The 19,152-nt window shown below is 42.1% G+C and overlaps 1 protein-coding gene across 2 annotated transcripts in view; it reads right to left on the bottom strand.

The window, feature by feature from the left end:
- Positions 1-19,152, bottom strand: part of Palmd (palmdelphin) — a 45,683-nt gene that overhangs the window by 10,226 nt on the left and 16,305 nt on the right. For both annotated transcript variants that reach the window (XM_060392827.1, XM_021655440.2), the window contains exon 3: positions 15,805-15,929. In XM_060392827.1, coding sequence (XP_060248810.1) covers positions 15,805-15,909 — 105 coding nt within the window. In that variant the 5' untranslated portion in view covers positions 15,910-15,929. The remainder of the gene's footprint in view (positions 1-15,804; positions 15,930-19,152) is intronic.

Here is a 19,152-nt window from a genome sequence, read left to right as displayed (position 1 = left end):
TCCTCCCATCACCATGTAACCCACTCAGACACTAAACTTCCATGGACCACATCTGCGCAGGGGTCCTAGGCCATCTCCATGCCAGGTACTTGGTTGGGGTATGAGTCTCTGGGAAGACCCCTGTGTTCAAATTTCCTGGTTCTGTTTGCTTGGGGTTTTAAAATTGTCTTTTCCTTCTATTTTTTCCCCCTTTCCGATATACATTTGTGTGCACCTGTGTGCCAACACCTCCCCATTCAGTTGTCTGTTTTAAAGGTTAAATAATATAATGTTTACCTTAGGGACTGAGGCTGAAATTAGCTATTATAAATGAGGTATTGAGGGTCTAGGGAGATGGCTCAGTGGTTAAGAGCACTTGTTGCTCTTGCAGAGGACCTGGGTTAGCTTGCCTAATCCAAATGGTGGCTCAAAACCATTCATAATAACTCTTCTTCAAGGGAATCTAATGACCTCTTCTGACCTCTTTGAGTACTAAGCATGCACTTGGCACACATCTATACATGCAAGCTAACACACACATACACATTAAATAAAGAAAGTAAATCTAAAAAAAAACCCTGAGATATTGAGAAGCTATATACATGTGCATATGTACACATTACATGCACATACATGTATTTAGAGCTATATATCCCTGTATCGGTACATGTGTGCATATACATGTTGCTATATATGCACAATACACATAAGAGTTAATTTTTTAAAGAAGAAAATCAAATAGGGATACTGCTGGGGCTCACGCCAACCATCACCTGACTGCGTTTCAGTGGGTGGCTTAGAATTTCCTTAAGTGCTGCTCTCTGGTCTTTAGAAAGTATAACCTTTCAGAAAGGGAATTCAGCTCCTTGAATTGCTGATTCAGTTTGTTGAGAGGCAGGCAACAGAGGAAAAAGAAATCTCCTTTCTGTGCCTCTGGGCTGTGAGTTGGGGCCTGATGGATGAGTCAGTATCTCTTTTAACTTCTGAGAGATGGTGGCCAGTCATCATGCGCCAATTTAGATAAGTAGAGTACACGGGAAAGCATTCTTGATGGTGTCCATTATTGGAGGCTTTCTTCTTCTTGCCTATTTGCTCAGGGGGAAAAAAGGGCTATTTCTCAGAGCTCCCTATGTGAAAACAGGTGGCTTCCATTTCATCTCTGTGGTGGTAATAACCTCCCTTAATGATTGGGAGATAATATCCTCAATCCAATTCCAACAAGAAAACTTTTTTTTTTTTTTTTGTCTTAGAGAAAAAGACTGTACCTTCATTCTGGATATGTCAAGACGAGATTATTTCAGAAGACAATTTTTTTTTTCACAGCTAAGGGTCCATTTATCTCTTTCAGTTTTTGGTGGCATTAACAGGAACTAACGGTTTGATGGAGTTCACCATTAGGAGCCACACAGACTGGATTTCATGGGGAAAAAATAACCACAAATTCAATTCAAAAGTTTACAGCCAAAACCTTTCACCTTTCGGTACTGGACATGTTAGTGGTTAGAAAAATGTTCAACAAGTGCTCTCTACTGTCATGGTACTAACTGTGGCCTAATTAGTTCTCATAGCCACCTGTGGGCAGCTTTCTGGGTCCATTGAACACATGAGCAAGCAAGGCTCCTACAAAGGCAACTGCTCTGGAGGCTCATAGGCAGTCTGAGGCTGGATGGAATTTAAAAGCAGATCTCTGCCTGCTCTTCCCCAATTAGCCACAGTGGAAATAAGTCTTAAAATTGAAAATTGATTTCTGTGAACTTGGATGTAACATTCATCTTGGTTGACAGCATAGAAGAGACGTGTCAGTGTCCGTGGTAACAAAGTGAAGAGTGAGGTAGCCCCAGCTACCCATCCTTCCTCACCCACTGGACTTGTGACAGATGACCCACCCCTTCTCAGCAGAGGGAGGAAGAGAAAAGACTACCTTGTCTTTATTAAGGACATCTTAAGTGTTTTCCTTAAAAAAATACCCAGGAAACCATAACACCTCCCCAGCTTCGTCAACTTTGATAAACTATTTGTGGTAGAGTTAGTAAAATCTGACACAAAGATTATCGTAATCTGAGTTTTCCTCTTCCTTCTTTTTTTTTTTTTTTTTTTCTTTTCCCTTGCTATGTAGCTCTGCCTGGCCTGAACTCCGTTATAGACTGAGCTGGCCTATAATCCTCCAGCTTCCATTTTCCAGTGCTAGGATTACAGAGGTGCACTATGCCTGGTTTGAACCTATCTTGATAACCTTATTCCCCCTATCCCCCAACCCATTCCTCTTTCTTTTTATTTTAATACTTTTCCCTATGCCTCGATGGATATCTGGAGGTAGACGAGATTTCCCATTCTTTCGTGTATTGAGATGGTGTTCATGACTAGCTTTTTTTTTTTTCCTTTTTTCCCAGTAGGATATCAGCAAGTGTCTGGATCTTTCAGATCATATTCTTAAAATAGAGCAGGTTGCACTCCATTTATCTTTCCTGCAGAACCTGAAATGCCTCAGTGAGATGGCTTTGAGTATACTGCCAAGCATATACAAAGGAACAAACAGAAAGGAGCAAGGTGCCTCCATGCTCTCGGAACAGTGGTGTCCTCTCTTTTTGAATGTTTTCTGGTTAAGATTTTTCAGTGTGAGATAAATGAGACCTTTTATTTCATACTAAACAGCACTTAGGTAGACTCCTTTAAACCAAGAGAACTAATGTACTAACCATTGTATAACTTCATGGGTAAGAAATAAAGATAGGACAGATTTCGGTCATTGAGCTGCAGAATTCTTCAGTAGTGTTTGGCATTTTCGGGTAATGAACTAGCAGAGAAAAACAAGACTTTTCTACTAGTGATGGTCTATATGGACAGCCCATATATTTTTGCTTAGCTACTTTTTAATTAGGAAAAATTAACATGTCAAATATTAATGGTTAAAATTTCTGATGGAAAAAGAACATTTTTAAAATTAATTAATTAATTAATTAATTAATTAATTAAATTTTTTTCATGAGACAGGGTTTCTCTGTATAGCCCTGGTTGTCCTGGAACTGTCTCTGTAGACCAGGCTGGCCTAAAACTCACAGATATCTGCCTGCCTTTGCTTCCTGAGTGCAGGGATTAAAGGTGTGCTCTACCACCAGCTAATTTATTATTATTTTTTAAATCAAAACTTACGAGTGAATCCCTTTGGAAACTCAGTGGATGTTATTGTTAACACATAATTGATAACCTTAGTCAGATAATCTTCACTGGAAACATTACCACTAACAGGTGAAAGGTTAAACATATTGTGATGCCAATAAAACTGAGAATACGATCAAGGCACAGTGGCTCATGCTGGTAATCCTAGTACCCAGATGAGAAGCAGGAATATTATTATAAATTCAGGGCCAGCCTGGGCTATAATGTGAGACCCTCATCTCAAAAAGAAGCAAACAAAAATAAAATTGATGGTATGTAATCGAATCAAAGAGACATTTAAAAATGTATTTTATTTTCAACACTTAAGCGCTAACAATTTTCACCGAATATTTAACATCTTTACTGAGAGTGTGATTCCATGTCATATTTATTTGTTTTGCCTACCTAACATGAAGGCACATCAAAAGGATGATACACATGGCATGGACACGTAGGTAAAAGCCATGAACTGCTGAAGGCCCGCCCACCAGTGTAACAGTCACCTGCTATGAGTCAGAGAGTGAAAGGACACTCAGAATAATAGCACACATGCCTTTTGTCCGGAGCTGGCTCTGTTGTCTCTAATCCTGAGCGTTTAAGAATAGGGCAGGAAACACACTGCACCTTTCAGATGACTAGAAGCTAAGAGGCAAGGCAATGTGTGGAAACAAATGTCTGTGCTAAATAATTTATAATCATATGCAGACAGCTTGTGCAAGGGTGGGTGGGCCTGGGCTCCTACTAGAGCTCTGTAAATAGAGCTGTTGGATGGGCTGATGATTGGCCGTGGTTGGCCACGGCTGCCTAGACAGGTGACCTTAGAATAGAATGAGTTCATAGAGAAGTCCACCTGCTCAAGCAGAGTAAGGTTTTACATATTAAGAGTGTCCTTTGAGAATAACAGAACCAAAAAATTCTGTGCCTGAGGTTTTTTTCTGAGACTGATACTCCAATCAAGGGTCATTCATGGCGATAACCTAGACCCCCCTGCACAGAGGTAGTCTGTGGCAGCTCAATCTCCAAATGGGATTCCTAGTAAGAGGTACAAGGGCTGTCTCTGAAATGAACTCAGTGGCTGGCTCTTTGATCACCTCCCCCTGAGGGGGGAGCAGCCTTACCAGGCCACAGAGGAAGACAATGCAGCCAGTCCTGATGAGACCTGATAGACTAGGGCCAGATGGAAGGGGAGAAGGTCCTCCACTATCAGTGAACTGGGGAAGGAACATGGGAGGACATGAGGGGGATTGGGAAGGGATGAGGATGGGGCTACAGCTGGGATACAAAGAGAATAAATTGTAAAAAAATAAAAATTATATTTAAAAAAGCTGCATATCCAGCACTAGCTAGCCAAAACAAAAATAAATCAAAGGTATCATTAAAAAAAAAAAAAGAGTGTCCTTTGTCATGGGTTATAAGAAACAAAACTGGTTTTTAGAGAGTCATCTGCACTGTGTGCAGGTTATTAGAGAAGTCATTTTCAAATGAATGCCAATAAACACACATTGTAGGCTGGTGTGACAAAAGGGAATTGGTTAGGTTGGGGCTTCTCAAATGATCTGGGAGGACACAAGTGGACTGTGTAGATTTTAATTAGGGCATGTGGAGAATACAGTAGCACTTGCCAAACACTTAACAGGAGCAAAATAATTGTGATAATAATTTGATTTGATCTCTGCCTAGGTGTCCTGACTTTCCCAGCTGACTTTCAAGTACTGTTGTGGCCAGTACACTGTAAATTAACTCAAGATTGCCCAGCCATAATTCAGCTAACCTTTTCTCCCTAACTGTTAAAAATTTAGAGGCAGTATCGGATGAGTGCCGACCCCTGACACTATGAACGATGCTCTGCTAAGCTTGCAGACAGGAGCCTGTCACAGGCTCTACTCAGCAGCACCTCAAAACAGAGGCTGAGACTCACAGCCATCCTTTGGGTGATGCGCAGGGAGTCATGGGGAATAGTGGGAGGAAAGAGAAAAGGACCTAGAAGTGACAGGAGCTTCACAAGAAAAACAACAGAGTCAACTAAACAGGGCCCAGAGGGTTTGGTGAGACTGAAGCACCAACCATGCACTGGACCTAGGCCCCCTACAAAGATGTAGCAGATGGGCAGCTTAGGCTTCGTGTGGGTCCTCTAGTAAGGGAAGTGGGGACTGCATCAGAAAAGGACTCACTTGCCAGCTTTTAGACCACTTCCCCTGGCGGGACTGCCTTGCCAGGCCACAGGGGAAGAGGACAAGTTCAGCCTTGATGCAACCTGATGAACTGGGGTGGATGGTGGGGAAAGGGAGCTGCCCTTTTCTGAGGAAAAGAGGAGTGGGAGGAGGAAGGAGAGAGGGTGGCACTTGGAGGGGAGGAGGGGAGGGAGCTACAAGGATGCAAAGTGAATAAAGTAAATAAATGAGATTAAAAGGAAAAGAAAATTAGAGGAGGGTCGGGCACAGTGGCTTTTAATCTCAGCACTAGGGAAACGGAGGTAGGTGGGTCTCTGAGATTTCAGGGCCAGTGTGAAACATAGTGAGTGCCAGAAACAGCTATATATCTTAAAAAAAAAAAAAAGCTATGGTAGGGTGGGGAGAAAAGTATTTCTAGTAAAGAAGCCATTCGAGACTATTCAATGGCCTGGAAAATGATATTAAGGGATCTACACAGCCATTGACTTTATTCACTCAGAAATGACCACTGCCTCTGAGCCCTGTAATCCTTAACATTTGTCCCTAATGATGTTCCAGAATAGCCTCTATATTGTCTATGCTCTTCAGTTTTACATTGTTTCTTGGTGTTGTTTATTTATTTTTTATTTTTTGTTCTTTTGAGACAGGGTATTTTTTTTTCCAGGTAGCCTGGGCTGTCCTGGGCTCACTTTGTAGACCAGGCTAGCTTCAAACTCACACAGATCCACCCACCCTCTGCCTCCCCGTGTCCTGTCTCTAAAGATGTGCGTCACTATGCCTGGCTGTGTTAATTGTACTTACTGACTTCAAGAAGAGGGTTTTATTATTTGAAGACCAACAAGTATAAGTTCCAATCCTGATATAACATTTGATAACAAAGCAGGGGCCAGTTTATTGTGGGTGGTCCAAAGGGACTCAGCAATACTTGTCTGATTACAGAGAAAGGATGCTTTGCAAAGGATGAGTGTGTGTGGTTCATCTTCAAGTTGGTAAATATTCCCTGGAAATAGAAAAGTCTGGTCCCCATGACAACACAGATCCTCCAATGCAATGTCTCTTGTTCTTCTATAAGATTTTATTTTCTATAATCGAGACTTAGAGGTTGGATCCTTGAACTCAATTTACCTCCTTTTTTTTTTTCCTGTGTTTTCTTACATCGTCTGAGCCAAAGATCCATACATTCTGGCAAAGGTTATTAAATTTGTGTTTTAAGGCATGGGATGCGATTTGGGATGAGAAAATAAATGTAAAAATACTTTGAAAAGTTGAAGGATCTAAAGAGAGACAAATATAAATGCAAGTGTCCTCTGGAGGTGGGGGGCTTTGGCTCTGGAGTCAACTTCAGAAGAGTGGATGGCAAATTCAGTGAAATGACTCAAGGAACCGTGGGCCTCCAGTCAGCCTTCTCACGGTCTGGCTGTTACCACATTTACAACATTCTGTTCTTTCCTGCCTTAACTAGGACTGCCTTCAGAGGATGGTTCAGAATAGTGCTTGGGGCACTGGCATCATTGGTTGGAGTGTTGAGCATGGAAGGACCCTTAGATGTTGGAATAATCTGCCTGTCAACCTAGCATGGTGGTGGGTATTTTTTTCTGGGTCAGTTAACATTCAATCTCTGTTTCTAATGACATGAGATGAGATTGCTAGGTATGGGCACGAGAGAAGGCATGGGGATGGGCTGAGAAATAAAAAGCATGAAGAGAGAGAAAGAAAGTTAAGAGGACAAATGTTTAAAAACAACAACAACAACATGGCACCAGCAAAACCCTGGGCACTGCTACCATATGACTTTCTCTTGACCCAAAGATACTTATGTGGTTATTATTTTGGTTTTGAAAGAAGTCCGAGGCCCCCCTCACCTTTTCAGTTCATTATTATCCAGATTATTCACTATTCTGTTTTAAGTCTATCCATTCACCTATCAACTCATTTATCAGCTACTTCCCCTATTAATATATTAACCTATATATTCAGAACTATTCTTAGTACACAAAGGAGTGTGTCTGTGGAGGTTTGTGTGCATACTTGGTGGAATGGGCAGCCTTTGTTTCCTTTTTTTGTTTGTTTGAAGTTTGGGTTTCACTTAGCTTCTTTTGGTTAAGTTAAAACCGAGGCTCCTGAATTAAAAATAATCAGCCTATCTGGAAAATTAAAAAACAACAGCAGATGAGCTATTACAAATCTGGTAAACCAATCAGTCAAATATGGAGAGTGAAAAACACGCTTGGAACGATCTTGACTCACGTAATTGCCTCAGAATAACTTCTTGACTGTTCCTAGGCAACAGAACTTCCAGAAGAGACGAGCGGCGGGTTTCTCCCCCTCTTTTTTCATTCTCTTCTCTCCTATGTTGTCACAGAGAACAGCTTGACTCTGTCCCTGCGATATGGTGTTAGGTACTTATTTGGGTCACAGTAGGAAGGCAAAGGCATTTAGAAAGTGCTGTTTTCATCCAAGTCTCTTGCTTAATTGATGAGGTGCTAGTTTGAAGGCACAAGGGCAGTACAGGTACCCTATTAGGCAAATAAGGTCATTCAGCAACAAAGAAGCACTGACCCTTCCATTGGACATCAACAGCTTGGGCTGCTTTCTGAAGCCGAGTCTTGCTTCCAATCTTCTGAGTTAACCAGTTGGATTCCTGTTACATGGTATTCAGCAGAACGTATTGTCTCATACTCTATCTCCCTTTGCGGAGGGATGTTTTGAGTTCTGTGGGACGCAGCATCAGCTGTCATCACAGCCCACTTCTTGGCTTTTCTTAGGATGTAGAGTCACACAGAAATCCAAGATTTCACATGTACCTTTGCCCAACTCTACTGTACGCAGAAAACAGCTTCTAACTATTTGAGCACCAACCAAAGCTTATTAACAGAAGGCAAAAGGTTAGAAGGGGCCTTGGGAATGTGAAAAAAAAAAAAAAAGCTTAGGGAACATTTAATCATAAGTAGCTTAGCTTATCCTTCTCGAAGGGAATGTGATGTGTTTGCATCATTCTCCTTGGCAGTTAACCTTTTACATTTTATGCTTATGACATTTCTGCCAGGCACTCTATACATGCCAATTAAAGTCAGAGGTCTTTGGATACCATTCAAGAGGTAAAAAGACTCTGGAGAGAAGCTTGAATGAAGGGCAGGTACAGGAAAGGACCCAGGTTGGTAATGGAAATTTGCTGGGAACACAGCTTCTGTACAGGCTTCTTGAGTGTGCCTGAGATGTCCCTAATTTCCTGTTCAGTGTGGGGTGCAGGACGGCAGTGAAATGTCAGAGTAGGGTCTCTATACCAGCCCATATGCTGTGCTTGGCTGTCTGGACCAAGAGGTCAGAGCACCCACGTCAACAATCATGAAGGTTGTGGTTCAGAGGTCAGAGGTCCCAAGATAAATAAGGATCATTTAAGAGGCAAACAGAAACTCTGAGCAAAGCAGTTTAGAAACTGTCTTATGTTGCTTTTTCTGGGGAACAGTGGCTCCTCCGGTAGGCATCAGGGAACCAGGCAGAGAACTACCTCAGCATATGTTCTCGGGCTATATTGTGATTCAGGGATGGAAGCCATGGAAACCCACTTAGTTTGTGCAATGGTGTTTCTCTTTGGAAGAAAAAAACCCCACAAGAATGAATAAAAGATGTGGTTCCCTTAAAGGTCGTGGGTGAGTTAGGGAACCCATGAGCCGTTTCGCCTCTGTTAAATGCTCAGGTGACTGTCTACAAAAGGAGATGCCTTTAAGGGTGAAACCAAGGCTTGCATCGGAAATTAAAAAAAAAAAAATGCTAAGTCAGAGTTTTCAGGACTTGTGTAAAATGTTTCTGTAGGATTGGAGGCACCGTTCTGATTTATGACAATGAGTCTGAATTCAGATTAAAATCCGAGCTGTTAGCTTTTTAGCAGTGCGATGGAGGTGAGTTAGCTCTTATCAATGTTAATTTTTCTGGTTGTTGATTGTCCACAGGTGGTTGTGAAATTTAATGACATATCTGTATCAATGTTTAGCATGGTGTTTGGTACATAGTAGGTGTCAGAGAGAAACTAAGTTCTCTTAACGCTTTAGCGTATAAACGACAGGGAATATTCATTAGTTACTTCCAAATGGAAGGAATTCTAACTCAGTGGAACTCTGTTACACAAAGGAAAAAAAATTGTACTGAAATAAGTGAGAGAATGAGGACTAATGATAAGCCCACTTGGACAAAGTGTTAGGCAACATTCTAATTTTGCTAAATTTTTCTTAATTAAAAATAATTTTTTTTTGAGATAGGGTCTTATGTTGCCAAGACTGGCCCCCAAACTGAGAATGGCCAAGTCCTGGGGTTATAGGTAAGCAGCACTGTGCTCAGCCTTATGTAGACCTTTTTCCAATTAACGTATGTTCTCTCTCTCTCTCTCTCTCTCTTTGTGTGTGTGTGTGTGTGTGTGTGTGTGTGTGTGTACATGTGCATGAGTGTTTATGAATGCCAGAGGTTAATGTTGGGATGTTTTCCCTAGATCTTCCTTTGTGTTTTGAACGTGGTCTCTGAAATTGGAGTTTGTTGGTTAGGCTCACTGGCCAGCAAGGGCCCCTCCCTATGCATCAGGGTCAGCCCCTACAGACACAGTTACAGGGGTGGAATGCACGCCTGGCTTACTACATGGGTGCTGAGGATCTGAGCGCAGGTCATGATGTTTGCTGTGAGGGCTAATCTTGGTTGTCAGGTTGACACAGTTGGGTAGGGGACCCTCAGTTGAGGAATTTCCCCCGTTAGACTGATCTGTGGGGAATTTTATTTACTGTTAATTGATAGGAAGTGTGCTTGGGCTTTGTAAGGAAGGTAGCTGAGCAAGCTAGGGGAAGCAGGCTAGTGAGCAGCACAGTCTCCACAGTCTCTGTTTCAGTTCCTACCTCTAGGTTTCTGCGCTGGTTTCCCCCAATGATGGACTGTAATTTCTAAGTACTTCAAGTTGCTTTTGGTGATGGAATCAAACTAGAACACTTGTGCAGAAATGACATTAGCCAGCTCCCTAGCCCTCTGATTTATACTTTAAATGAAGAATAATATCATATATATGTATATATATGTATGTATATATTGATCACCTACCATATGCCAGGGAAATCACTGTTTTCCCAAGAGTCCTGTGGTTGGCTCCAATTTCCCCAACTTACAAGCAAGGAAACTGAGGCTGAGAGAGGTGAAAAAAGGCTAGCTAAGTTCACATTCTGTGTGTGGTGGAAGAGATCTAGACGCCAAAGGCGCGCTGTCATAAAACCATGAACATAGAAGGAATGAAAAACCATGAACATAGAAGGAATGAACACTTCATGAGGAGGGCCCGGCCCCGTTGCGAACTCTGAGGTAATGGCATCATTTCTATTTTGATGTTCCCATTTAACTTTTATCCCTTTGTTAAGGGGCCTGGCAGAGAAGCAAATGTCACTCCCAAGCAGGCACCTAGGTGATAAATCACAGGCAGCACTTGGATTCTTTCTCTGCTCAGGGAAGGAGATATGGCATTGCTCAGTTTCACTGCATCAGTTGGCTTTGGAGAACTAGCAGGAACCTTCTGATTTCATTGGTAATGAAAGCTTCTTATGAACCATGGTAGTTAGGTAAGTGGAAGAGCGAATTGAAAACATGCACCTGATTATTTAGCAGCTTTAGAAAGATCTGAGAAAAAAAACGATTCCACAGCCAGGTAAAGCTGCTTGGCAACATGATTTTGCAGTGCAGGGCACTTGTGGGGCTGCTGAAATATAGATAAGACACAGATAATATTCACACTCATGTTTTGTTTCAGGACATTTTGTTCTTGCACATTTTTAAAAAACCAGATAAACGCTCCTCTAAAGGCCAGCAAAGATGGAGATTCTTTACGAATTCCTTGGACATGCATCTCTTTAGGATAGTTCCTTGAAATAGTTGTTTGCTAGTTGTTCTAGGTATTAGCCCATATCAGCTATATCATTACTTCCAAACATTTGTACTTAAAGTTTTTTTTCTCTCTATCTCTTTCCCTGCAGAATGGGGGGGGGAGAGAGAGAGAGAGAGTTTTAGAGAGGGGTCTGTTCCTCATGGACCCTGTGGCTGGGCACAAAGTCCCTTACATTTTTTGAGCCCATTCCCTTATCTATGATATGGAGTTATTAAGTGTTTTCTTTTTAGGATTCCTGTGACTGTTAAAAGAGGCAAATGTTTCATAAATTGTACAAAGCCCTTTTTGAAAAATGATGACTGGGCTGGAGAGATGGCTCAAAGGTTAGGAGTACTGGCTGCTCTTCCAGAGGTCCTTAGTTCAATCCCAACAACCAGCTGGTGGTTCACAACCATCTATAGTGAGATCTGGTTCCCCTTCTGGTGTGCAGCCACACATGGAGGCAGAACATTGTACACATAAAAACTAAATTTAAAAAAGAAAAATTATATTATTATTATTATTATTATTATTATTATTATTAATATCTGTGAACTAAATTCACCTGGTGCTCCTTAAGTTCTGATGGCTTAACAGCCTCCTGAAAGTCTAAAAGTAACTTACAGTGAGATGCTGAAAACTGGACATTTGAGTGACAATTTGATAAAGCGAATAGAGGGAGTTGGGCAGCATGTGGAGAAATACCAAAGGGACAGAACATGGCTAAAGACTTTCTATGAGAGATAATACCTTTCCGTGAGAGACCTTTTGAGTCCCCAAAGGTTGCTGTGTGACATTTTGTAGGCACTGAGAGGGTTCCATGAGGGAATACCACCTGTCTGGCTGCCTTTTTTCCCCCCAGATCTCTTTGCAAAAGTGATGGATGATGTCTTTCTCTAAAGGTTGTTAAGACCAAATGGGGATAGCATATCCTCTATACCTCATTAAACATCTCTTCTCTCTTTAAAATTCTTGCTCAGACAGGGGCTCTGTCTAGACAGCCACTATCAGTGTGGCTAGAAGCTCTGTGCTTCTTGGAGCATTCAGGCAAGGCCGAAAGGCAATCAGAGAATCCTAGTAAATATTCTGGGATTATACAGAATTGCTGCCTCGACCTGTCTGGGGATCTTGACTGTACACAGCCACTTCTGTTATCATGAGGTACGAGAGGAGTTGTAGGTGTTCAATATGAGGAAAGGCTCAAATAGGAGGTTCTGAGGTGCAGCCAGGAGGTGTCAGCATGGCAGGGAAGGTTTGCAGGGATTAGCCTGAGAGTCATTAGAGATAAGGGGTCTGTCTGTGTTGGGGAACAGAGAAAGAAATCATGAGCTTAGGTTGGATGCGCTCTGGGTACAAAGCTTGAGCTAAAAGGAGGCCTTGTAAGGGATGGAGTGTAGAGGCAGTTGGTCCTTGATGTTTCTTGGTTTTTAAGAAAATGTTTATTATCTACTCTTTGGACACTGAGCAGTCAACTAGTGTTGGGGGTGACAAAACTAAAAATCTCAATCCCATTATCTTCGGAGAGTTGTTCATTTAAAACCATCTAAGTAAGGCAGCATAGCCAACAGTCTAACCTATTCAACATAAGCTGCATGTAAATGAGCAAGTGCAGTGGACGTCATCAGAGAAGAAAATAAGGCTTTTCTCCGGGATTGTTCACAGTAGAACTCAAACAGCACGCCTCCTGCCCGTGCTTTTCCCACGGTTCTCACTTTAGGGAGATCCCGGAAGTTCCCAATATTTCAAGGAGGGGTAGACTTTAACTTATTGTCATGATTAAGCCATGAGAAGTTTCATCTTTTGGGGATCAGGGAGAGAGCTTAGTAGATAAAGTGCTTGGTGGGTAAACATGAAAGCCTGAGTTCAAGTCCCCCAGCATCTATTTAAAAGCTGGGCATGATGGTACACACTCATGATTCAGGCATCTTGCTGGGCAGCGGTCTAGTTGATGCTCTGAGAGCCAAGTTCTGTGAGATACCCTGTCTTAAAAACATATGGGTGGGCAAACTATCTTCTAATTGGATTTAAGGCCTGTTCCATGGGGGGAGGGGTGGGGGGAACCCATGCCTGGTACTGTAAATCTGGCTAAGAGCTCGTGGTTGGGGAGCTCACAGGCCTTAGGGTTGAACCAACGATTATTATTCTGCTGAAATTGACATTTTGAATTGCCTTCAAAATATGAATCTCTCTACCTAGAGCTGAGTACAGATCTCAGACTATATCAGAGAAACTTATTTGTAATGCAGATAATGATTAATGCAGACAGTGAGAACTGGTCAAGGGGCAGAGAATACGTGTTCTTGGAGAACTAAGCCACAAACACCACATCTCTATCCCCTTCCCAAGGCCAGGGACCATCAAGAAAGAGTGTGTGCTTATGTCAGCTTGCCCAAGCTGAAGTCACCTGAGACGAGGGAACAGGGAGCCTCAATTAAGAAAATATCTCCATAAGATCAGGCTGTAGGGCATTTTCTTAATCAGTAATTGATGGGGAGAACCTAGTCCATTGTGGGTGGTGCCATCCAGGCTGGTGGTCCTAGGCTGTATAAGAAAGCAGGCTGACCAAGCTACAGGAAGCAAGCCAGTAGGCAGCACCCATCATGGCCTCTTCATCAGCTCCTGCCTCCAGGTTCCTGACCTCTTTGAGTTCCTGTCTTGACTTCCGTCTATGATGAATAATGTTGTAGTCTTTCCTCCTCAGTCAAACCCTTACCTCCCCAAGTTGCTTTGGTTGTGGTGCTTCATCACAGCCATAGAAACACTGACCAAGACAGAGGGGAGTGAAAGATTGTTAAGAGCCAGATGTCTGGGAGGATTGAAGTTAAGCAGTATCTTCTGGACATGACAGGATCAGTGTGCTCATGAGCACATAGCACATAGCAGCTATGATTGCCTGTGTGGAGCCGAGGAAGCCCAGAGTGAATATGGAAAGAGAAGATGGAAAGCTAAGTGAATGTGTGTCGTTGATATGGAAACAGCCACATCATGGACCAAAAAGTGGAAGTTTCTGGTTTCTTTGGAAACTCAGTTATGTCATGTGAATATGTTTTTTGTTTTGGTCCCAAGTGTGGGATGTGGGAATGTTTTGCCCCAGAGGAAAACAGCCCCAGTGAGAGGGTACATGATGTTGGTCAGCTGAAATCTACCTCATGCAAGGGGCATAATTTTTGTGAGCTGCAAAACATACTTGGGTGTACTCTGAGGATTAAATAGAAGCCCACAAATAGTGAGACAACTGTTTCTGCATCTCTACAATTTTGCATCGCTACGGTTCACATCCTTGGATGGTCTTCACAGAGAGAAATGCTCCAGAACTTCTCAGGCTGTCTTGGTGGAGTTTTGCTGTTTCAGCAGACTCATGCCACTTAGGCTGAGTTTAGTCCCTTCGTTCAGCTGCTGCTGCTGAGTGTTGCTCCTGGTGCTTTGCTGTTTGACTAGGTTGCTAGTATTCTGATGACTGAGATTGGTATGTCCCCAAAGGATCGGATGACCCTCATCAGCAGGAAGTAGATAAAAGAGGTCTACAGCCCCTTTCCCTACTAATCTCCTACCTAAGGGTTAGGGAGGGAGGTAGAGGCATTTAAGAACCTTAAATAAAGTAGATGTTTGGAAAATCTAAGCCTACAGACCAATGCCTTAGACCTGTGGAAAATTGGTAAAGCCTTGTTCATACAGGCCAGGCTTAGGAATGGAAGAGCTTTCCTCTGGTCCATCTTGGAGTGTTTACAAACGATTGATCAGTGTGTGCAAAACCTAGTAACGGAAGCATCCTCTTCCTGGATGTTTACAGCCTGATACTGCTTCCCTACAGACACCTCCTACCAAGACAAGCTAATCTGCTCTCTGAGATTCAAGGCCATTGTGGCAGTTGGTACTGCTCCTTCAGAACACACATAACCCACCTGACCACAGCCATTCTGTATGCGTATTTGTCCTTTCTCTATTCCCTCAGCACCCCGAGTCAGGTTCCAAGAACCAAGACACGTTGGACACAGCAGCTGATACACAAGAGAGTCAATATTCTAGCATAGAATGGGAAAGGGCCCATGAGCTCACATCCCTCACTGGGGAACTGTGAGTGATTGATAGTTTCTGTGAGAGAAAGAACCAGTTTTCTATAAAGGTGTAGCTTCTGGCAGGCTGACCACACTTCAGTGGAGATCCTCACACCCAGGAAAACATGCATCAGAGCCCATGGCTTATTTAAAAAAAAAAAAAAGACACGACATTCAGGGGGTAGGAAGGACTTGGCATGATCAAAATACTTTGTATGACATTCTGAAAAAAAGTCAATAATAATATTTTAAAGCAAGGGAAGAAGCAACCGAAGAAAACTTGTCAACACGCACATCTGGCTTGTATATGTGTGAGCATGCCTGTGCTCTTATAGACACATGCACACACATATAAAAGGAAAAATGCCATCTATCTTCTGTGTATAATTAAAAATAACTTTTGGCTCCCATCCTTTACACATTTCTCCCATGATATCTATTTTGCGGCATCACTAATAATTCCATCTTCTATTTGCACTTTCCAATTCTTTTCATGAGCCCCAGCTCACTCTTAGGGAAGGAAACTGATTTGGGAAATGCCCTGTGAGGGCTGTACCTGAGGATACTTTGCTCTAGAACCTGGGTCTGGTGCTGGTCTTGCTGATTTTGCTTCTTCATCTCTTCCTGTTCTTTTCCAGTGCCGATTCCATCCAGGAGCCATTTCTCCCTCAAGGCTTTTTTCTGATGTCAGAAAATATAGACACGTGTTCTTATACTTGCCAACAATTACCCGAATCTCATATTGCTTACAAGTCTCATGAATGGCAACAGTGGGAATATTAAAGAGGCGTTATTTTTTTTTCCCCACTGACTTAGCTCAATGCATACGACATTTTCCCTTCTTTGTAAATTTCCTGGCCCCTTTCTTCTTTAAAAAGAAGCTAAATCAGTATTTCAATAACTACAAATAACTTATAATCATGTAAAAACCTGTGAAAACAAGGAGGTCTGAAGGTTATAGACAGATGCAGAGAACATGAGTTAGAGGCCACTCTAAGAAGCAGGCCCCTGCGTATCATGTTTTGTTGGCCTTTTCGGAATTTTCACTCACTTCATCTCAGCAACACAAACCACAAGAGCTGTTTTTGTTATTCTGTTCTGAGGCCAGAGAGTCTTTTCCCAGTTAATCTGGACCTTTATAATAGCTGGTTAGCTGTTTACAAAACTGTTCTCTCTCCAGACCTTGTGAATAATAATAATACAGGCCTGCATTTGACTCCTGGGATTTATGACACCAAGAAAACTGCACAGATCAGCATTACCTGGATCTTTAACTTATTTTTATTGATGGGATTTGAGAATTGCTAATGTGCAGGAAAGTAAAGAAGATCTTTACTTTCTTGTATCTGTCAACAAGTTCAATTATCTCTTGTTGCTTTCAGATTTCATGAATTGTATTAGTTGGGTACAGTGGAGAGACTCATTTTTCCTGTTATCCTTTCTCTATAAATTTGATGTATTCCTTATATGAAACCTGTAGATTCTTTCCTGAAACTAGTTTCTAGACATCCAAATCTCACTTGACTACACATGCACATATGTGCTGGAACATGTGGAGGTCAGAGGTCACCGCTGGCATCTTCCTCTCTCACTCTCAACCTTGGTAATTTTGAAATTCCATTTTCCTTATTTATTTTGTGTGCAGGGGTGGTGCGCATGCCCTGGGTGCTAGTGTCCACGGAGGTTGGAGGACAACCTGTCTTCTCTCCCCCGACCCTGTGGGTCCCAGGATGGAATGTAGGTCAGCAGGCTTGGCAGTAAGCAGCTTTCCCCAGTAAGTCATCTTGCTGGCTCCCTACCTTATTTTTGAGACAGGATTTGGCTCACTGATTAGCCAGACTGGTTGACGGCAAGCCCCTGTCTTCACTTTCTCAGAGCTAGGATTAGAGGTGATATTGGTGTGCCTGGATCTTTATGTGTGTGCTGAAGATCTCAGTGTAGATTACTGTGCTTCTGTGGCAAACAATTAACCAAGTCTCGCCCTGTAAGTCTTATTTAGATGCAGATGCATTCTTACACTTCACCAAGTTCTTGTCTTTCTGAATCATCCATAAGGACAGTGTTACTTGCTTGCCTGTTGATCTAAGAAACATCCAGATGGCGCTGTAGGATGACCCTAAGCCAGATGAGCCAGACAGTAATCTTGTGACACTATCAGCTTAACTATTTCATGACAGTGAAGTTCAGAATCAAAAGCTGTATGAGCATCTGCTGTTGCTCACTGGTAGACTGCTTGCCTGGTATGTATGAGGCCCTGGCTTTAATGTCATTGTCACTAAGGCAGATAAGAGTACCAAAATCTCTAGTAACTAAATGAAAACACAAGTGATACAGTGACATGCAAGCCATACTCATCAGTTTTTATAGAAAGGTCTCCCGAAGTGTTACTATATTGCACTCAGCAATTACAGTAGACTTGGAATACATTGATTTTTCTTACTATGGGTTGAATGGACTTATAGAAAAGAAAAAAAATGTCTATAGCCACTGTAATTTGTTTTTACTTATGGGTGCTGTTATAGCAAGGAGGTCTGCAGTCCACACATCTCAGAGTTGTTTGATTGGGATGTTAATAAATGTTCTTGGAACATTTATTAACTGCGCATGCATTGTGGGTCTAGGCATCAGGAATGAATGATCACAGTGAGTACTCCAACCAGTCTGAACTCTGTGTGTGTGTGCATGTATGTGTATGTGTGTGTGCATGTCCAGGAGGAGAAGCTTGCAAACACCTATGTGTATGCTGTTTAAAGTGTGCCACTGTGGTGTAATGAACTGGCTTGCAATCAGGGAAGCAATGAAGGGTAATGGGACCTGGGACAACTGGATGAAAAAGATAATAGATAATCTGGTAACTATAGACACCAATTGAACTTTCATAACACGGTGAAATAGCGTAAGATTGATTTTAAAAATACTTTTGCACATTTTTAAGCCTGGTTTTGGAATTGGGCCTGGTTTCTGTTGGAAGAGCCAACGATTTCTGCAAACTTAGAAGAATGTTGAAATAGCCACTCTTTGCCCTCATTCCCTGTGTAGTCAATGCCCCCTGAATAGTGTTCAGTACAGGACAAATGCTGTTATGAGTCATATGTCACTTATTTTAAAGGTACAGGGCAAGCTTTGTTATATTTTTTAGGTCCTGTATAGTACCTTGAAAGTAGCAGGTGCTTCGTTCATGTCTGAAAGGTCCTATGTATACCTCTGTAAAACCTACTTATCATCTAAGGCTCCACTTAAACTCCACATCTTTATAGAAATCTTATTTGACCACCTCAGTTAACACAGTCAATGTTTATAGTCTAAATAAAAACACTACCATTTAACTTGTCTTTTTAAATTTGTCCTTTAATTTATCAAATTAGGCCATGCTATTTCTTTCTCTCCCTCACCTTCTCCCTTTTGGGTCCTTGAAGGAAAGTGGAGAACACCTTCAAAGAGAAAAAAATGAAAATCTGTTGCGTTAGGCCCTGGGATAGAGTGCACAGCTAGTAAGAGGGCATGGGTAGGTTTTCAGCAGCTCATTTGTAAGCTGCAGGAGACAGTCTGTACGACAGTAGACAGCAGCCCAAAGCTTGGTGAATGCATTGATTGCATTAGAAGATGCTCCTTGGTTCCAGAAAGCACATTGATAGGAAAGCTTATAGATGGTTGTTGGTATTGTTTTTGACATGAACTGCTATGAAGGCCACCTTGGAAATGGATCTTTGAATGAGTCAGCCTTTTCATGTGTGAAACTTTCTTCCTCAAACAAGCTGAGGGGATATTTAAATTCTTTCTGTTACTGTGAGCTTAGCAGTTACGTGGCCTTCCATACTGTAAGGCTAACAGTCCTTTAGTGCCAGAGATGTATCAATTCCAAATTATTGTGTATGTGTGTTTGGGAGGAGAGAGAGAGAGAGAG

This window comes from Meriones unguiculatus, chromosome 10 (assembly GCF_030254825.1).
Source record: "Meriones unguiculatus strain TT.TT164.6M chromosome 10, Bangor_MerUng_6.1, whole genome shotgun sequence".
NCBI classification, from domain to species: Eukaryota; Metazoa; Chordata; class Mammalia; order Rodentia; family Muridae; genus Meriones; species Meriones unguiculatus.
The sequence above is the reverse complement of the archived record's forward strand: the minus strand, read 5'-3'. Positions and strand labels throughout refer to the sequence as shown.